This window comes from Plecotus auritus (assembly GCF_963455305.1).
Source record: "Plecotus auritus genome assembly, chromosome: 5".
Lineage (NCBI taxonomy): Eukaryota > Metazoa > Chordata > Mammalia > Chiroptera > Vespertilionidae > Plecotus > Plecotus auritus.
Window position 1 is genome coordinate 132590915 of NC_137776.1, and position 6000 is coordinate 132596914.

The 6000-nt window shown below is 36.6% G+C and overlaps 1 protein-coding gene across 32 annotated transcripts in view; it reads left to right on the top strand.

The window, feature by feature from the left end:
• The window catches only part of PTPRD (protein tyrosine phosphatase receptor type D), a 2215209-nt gene extending 2209541 nt beyond the window's left edge, over window positions 1-5668 (top strand). For all 32 annotated transcript variants that reach the window (XM_080668837.1, XM_080668841.1, XM_080668865.1 and 29 more), the window contains 2 exons: window positions 51-186; window positions 2038-5668. In XM_080668837.1, coding sequence (XP_080524963.1) covers window positions 51-186; window positions 2038-2106 — 205 coding nt within the window. In that variant the 3' untranslated portion in view covers window positions 2107-5668. The remainder of the gene's footprint in view (window positions 1-50; window positions 187-2037) is intronic.
• The last annotated feature ends 332 nt before the right edge of the window (window positions 5669-6000 follow it).

Genomic DNA, 6000 nt, shown 5'->3' on the forward strand with positions numbered 1-6000 from the left:
CCATGGCTTTGAGCATCTCATCAGGAATGTTGCCTTTGTTTCTGTGACAGTGCGGGCGTTGGAAGAACTGGAGTCTTCATAACACTAAGCATTGTTCTAGAGAGAATGAGATATGAAGGAGTTGTAGATATCTTCCAGACGGTCAAAATGTTGAGAACACAACGACCAGCCATGGTACAGACAGAGGTAAGAAAAATCTTCATGAGCCAAGTAAGAGATTTTCTTACCCAGGACCTTCTAGAGTCCAGAGATCATCAACATCAGAGGCAAAATACAGGAAAATATTGTAGGAAAAGCATCACATTGTTTAATATTGTGAATCTTATTCATCCCTTGGTTACATGGGAGTGAGAGTGACAATGTCTTGGAGTTGTTTCGGGAGTTAGGTGAGATTATATGGTAGATTGAACCATATTAAATTGTCATTATTTAACAATATTTGGCCTCTAAAAGTGGAAAGTTTGCATAGTTTGTTATATACATATTAAACTAATATGTTATACATATGTATATCTAAGTATTTATAAAAATTACAATGCCTGATTTATAATAGACCCTCAGCCTATTTTATACTCCATACTCTTTCTGTATGCCGAGGTGTTAAAAATCAGCTGATCTATAGTTAATTTCTTAATGGTCATTTTAAATATTTAGAACCTGGACAAGACCTAGAGAAATTAACCCATTTTCTAGTCCAATAATTAATATGGAAATTCTCATATTACTCAGAAAAATATGAGTTCATGATTTGGCCTGTCTGGCCCACTGAGTAATCATTTCTAAGGATAATATGAGTGATAGATACATTGTGTTTGTTATTCAAAAGGCCAACAAGTTCTGTAGGTTATACGTGTTCCTAAATTTGTCATTCACAATATCTTTCAGACTTTGATTTTAAAATAGTGCAATTATTTGGCTTGCAATACTCAAAACATTATGTCAGTGTGACAAACTTAATAGGTGTTGGGGGTGACAGAGGGAAGTTAGATGTTTAAAAAGTCTTAACATTTAGCCAAGCAACTTACTGTGACAAGATAGGAAAGCAAACTCCATTTATTTTGCATTACCATTTTTATTGTAGAAAAATGCACATTTAAGCAAAATAGAAACTATCTACTTTCAGGCCCATTGGCTACTGAAAATAAGTTTCTTTTATGAGGAAAATCCTACTTTTTCTCATCCATAAATTACAATTTTTCCATCTCTCCAGGAGTGCTCCAACATATTCCTCAATGACTGTGTTCTCCCCTGTCTGAAAAAGGACATGTTTCACACTGTTATTTTAGGGCAGGCCTTTAAAGCAGCAGTCATATTGAATTAGGCCCATGGCACAGGGATTTTTTTATGTGGACAGCCAGTCTTGTGTTGCCATTTTCAAGAGTTGAAAATCTTCAAGTCCAGCATCCTGAGTAAATTAATGGCTTTGTGTGCCTAATGTTCCTCACCAGATACCTTTTGGCTGCCTCCCTCATACCTATAAGAACATCAGAAATGATGTTGGGTAATTCTGATTGTAGGTAGCAAGTTCTACTGTCGAATAAGACTTTTTTAAAAATTAAATTCTATTGGCAATTGCCCAGAGGCACGTGAATCTACATGTTCCTTGGGACAGTGTGTGTCTTCATCAGCATCTCTTAAATATGCACACTGAGAATGAGTTCAGTTATCACAAATAAGCAGGTAATTGTAAAAGAGGACTGGGATGTATAAGGAGCTCACGTGTTCCATAGGTGGTGATTTGATATGACTTGGAGAATGGTTCACACTGGTCTGGAAGATAATGTTCATTGGAGCTGTCACTACTTGGAATTGGGAGACTATTTTAGTCCAATTGATTGGTGGAGTTAATGAACACCCCATGTGGCTGATCGCTCTTTGCTCACTAAAATCGATTGGTCATTGGATTGAATTGATTGACGAAAGTAGTGATTTTGTCCCCATTAAGATGTAACTGTTTTCTAACACCGATTTTAATTTTTCTGATGCGCTGTGCTCATGGCCCCTTCTCCTCTTTCTCGCCATGCCTTCCCTCTGCAGGACCAGTACCAGTTCTGCTATCGAGCCTCACTCGAGTACCTGGGCAGCTTTGATCACTATGCAACGTAGAAACCCCTGACCCATTTTGGATTTTTACAGCAGGCCCTTCAATACCCATGGAGTCTCTTCTGAGCCATACAGGGCACTTGAGAAGTCCTTCTTAACTTCTAGGTAACAACCCCTTAGTGGGACTATTACACACAAAATAAACTAAAAATAAAAACTCTTCCAGGCGGACCAAGAATTCCCAGTTTAATAATCTAATCTGAAAATAATAAGAGAATCCTGACTGATGAGGGATCTGGAGGATTTTATTTACAGATACCTCAAGGATTCAGAATAAAGGGAAGAAGAAATCTCAACAAAGAACCAGCATCTTGTTCAGGATCGCTCGCTAGGTACAAGGAGGAGTGCCGTATGGATGTCTGCTGGTGTGGCTTCTCATGGTAAAACGAACTGCTTCAACATGACCCCTTCCCACCATATTGCTCATACTAACATTTTAGGGAGAAAAGGGGGGAATGTTTAAGAAGAAAGTCTTTGATTTAGTTTTTTAGTATTGTAAGATACTGCTGACCTGTGCTTCATTTTTAACTGTGTAAACTTTTTTTTAACAAAATGTATCTATCATTCTATAAAGTAAATTTTAAAAAGGTTACATAACTCTTCATTTTTTTATTTCCAAATTGTAGGGTTTTTTTAAGCTGTACAACTGTTATCTGTCATATCTTGCTGTAGAAATATCACATATATGAAAGTTTGCACATTTTTGTGCAATACTCTTAATCTACAGTATTGGTTTCATCAGATATTACTTTCACACTTCTGTCTGTTTGGTAAGAAAGTACCCATTCTTTTCAAATAATCAGAGAGTTTTGTTTTTTTAGAATCAACAGGGAGGCGCAAAGTATAAAGTTGCTGCTAACATATATACATATATATCCGTATTTTATAGGGGTGTCTATGTATATATAGACAGTGTGTTCACACAAAATGATAGAGATAGCTATCATTCAGTTCTTCCATGGTTTAGTATTTTTAAGGTAGAAAAGGTATTGTAAACATCTTTTTTCAATTTGTTATTAATTTTTATGACATTGGTATTTCTTAATATCACAAAATTTTAATTTTTTAAGGGCAATGAGGAATGCACATCAGTGATTATCAAAACCTCACCCCCTAATTTCCTACCCAATCTCCCCCCACCCACCTAACCATATTCACAAGTACCATTTTGTTAGCCAGGCTTCCAACAAAGTTCGATATTTCTAACAACTCTAGTGCAATAAAAACATATTAAATATCTAGGAGGTGTGCATGTGGGAAAGGTCAGTGCATATCCCTTTAGGAGGGGAGAATGTTTTAATATATCAGCTATCAAGTTGTTTAAAAAAGTGTATTCAATCGTATATTGTCTATAGTATGTGCTATGAAATTTGCATTTATGATATGTAACAGGGGCAAAGCCAAACTCACGTTACTCTGTTCAGTCAGAAACATCTCGTGGCATACAGCATTCCTGGGAAGTGCTGTACTTGTTTTCTTTTGGTTTTAGTTTTGCATTTAGAGTGCCTTATAATTGATGCCTATTTTAATAGCATTTCTTTTTAGCTTTTGGTTCGTATTTCCATTAGTTGTTCGTATATGTTACTCTTCCTATTAAAGCATTATCTGTTTACCACATGTACAGAAACTCTTTGAATAATATGCATTCCTAGTTCTCCACCAGGTCGGGGAGGTTAGTGATTGTACCAGCCCAAAGCACTTGGATAATCAGGGCCCTTCTTCCTTTTATAATTGTCCACATCAGGAAAAGCCACTGGTTTTATTTTTAATCCCTTCCAAATCTGCTCTGGAACATCCAGAAAAGGCACCAAACTTATTTTAGTAACGACTATCATTGACCACTTTGAAATATATTTGCTATTCCATTAGGATTTTTTCTAAAAGGGGAAATTTTTAAAAATATGTATATATCTCCCCCAAAATTACTATAGGAAGCCATGGATGGTGGCATGAGCTTGCCATATCTTCCACAATTTTAAAGAGTCCTCCAAATGTTCAAGGAACTCTTAAAGAGTGTCCATATAGGTATAATATTTTGGTTTAATCTTAGCTCCATTGATGTTCTGTTTTCTACATGTTCCCATCATTAACAGAATGAAATCCAAGAGACCAAACACTTGCAAGTATCATATATGAGCACTTTTGTAAAAAAAAGAAAAAAGGAAGAAAAAAAGAAAATAATGTATAATACTTAAAAAAAAAAAAAAAAGTATCTAGAAGGCTACCTCAGAATGAGACTCTCTAACCTACATCAGAACCAGAGAAGAATGTGCACTACGTGGGTGTGTTTCCTTTCAGTTTGTACCTTTTGGAGATTTATCCAAGTGCCAGATTACTCAGTGCTGTAATTTTCATTTAGCAAAACAAAGAGGGTCATTAGACAGACATCGCATTATACCGACATGCCATGTTGCATCAGATGGTGTACTGCACACCAGAACCCTTGTGCAATGAGCAGTTTCTCCCCCCGAGACAAAAACCGCCCGCTGGGCAAAGGGAAAGAGGAGAAGATTCCTAAGAAGGAAAGGAATGGGATGCATACCATAGACGAATAAGGCGGAGACTTCCAGGCATCCTCCTGTGCAGGAGCTGTTCCGAGAACTAACTCCCTACTGTCATTGATGTGCATTCCACTCTGTGCTTTTCTGTACAAACCATTCTAGTTTTATTTTCCCAGGTAGACATCTTTATCTGCCATTACTGCTCAAGTTTCCAATTATTTTCATCATCATAACCAGTACGGTGCTATTATTTACCTATGTACGTGTAGTTATGTATAATTTTGTAATTAGTTACAATGGTAAAAAATCAAAATATATAAGAAGTGATTTGTACAGAACTTTATTTTAGCTCTTTTTTAAAAATGATTTGCATGGTTAGACAACGGTGAGGACAGCCAGGGGAGGGAAGGGCCTCTAGGGAACTTTGCACTTTCTATACCTTTGTACTATGCACTGCCCTATTGATTCTACACCCAATAATGTTATTACTTGAACCCATCTGTAAGAAACTGCTTCAGAAACTTATTTGTGTGTATGTAAATAACTCGGCGTAGAAACAGGAAGGGGAAAAATTCTGCAGTAATGTACAGATTTTTTTTCTTTCCTGTTTATTCTTGGTTTTGCTTTGTTTTAGCCCCTCCTTTTGATTTTTCACGTACCTTTTCTTTCTCCTCTTCTGGGTTTTGTTTCCGATGGGTTTATGGGTGCCCTGATACTCCAGCAGAGGTCAGAAGGCTGCAGATCCATCCTATCCATCCGTTACGTGGCTTTGCCATCCAAGCTTGGAGTGTCTAAAAAGATAATAACAGTTGTGTTCTTTGCTCTCATTTTGGATGCATAGACTGAAAAACTAAAAAAAAATAACTTGTAAAATGGCTTGTTAAAAAATACAATTACCTCTAATTAGTAGTACGCGTAAATGTTTTACAGAATGAAAGGCGTGCTTTTTATTTTCTTACTTCGTTACATTGGTGGCGAAAGAAGTCTGTATGAAAATCAGTTCTTTGCTGACACAAGTTCCATTTGTTACAGATGAATTCTAATAAAAATGTCAGTGTAATGCAGCCCTGGCCTTTGCTTTTGTCCACTCAGCCACTTGGTTTTGAATGTTATATATGTTCCCCCCTGGTTATCTGCTTAGCTTCTTTGTACTAATAGTAATTCCCAAGAGGCTATCTACAAGCCCCTTTTCCTGGTAAGCAAACTGAGGCTCAGAGAAATAGTTCGCCTAAGTTTTCACAGCAAAGAAAGAGGTCTTGGTTTCATTCCATTTAGAGATCGTGGGCAATCTTTAATTCTGTGGAAGATGACTACTATATAAATTTATGCAAGTGCATTATAATATATACAAATTTTGTCATCCTGAAATAAATGTCAGCTCTCATGCAAAAAAAAA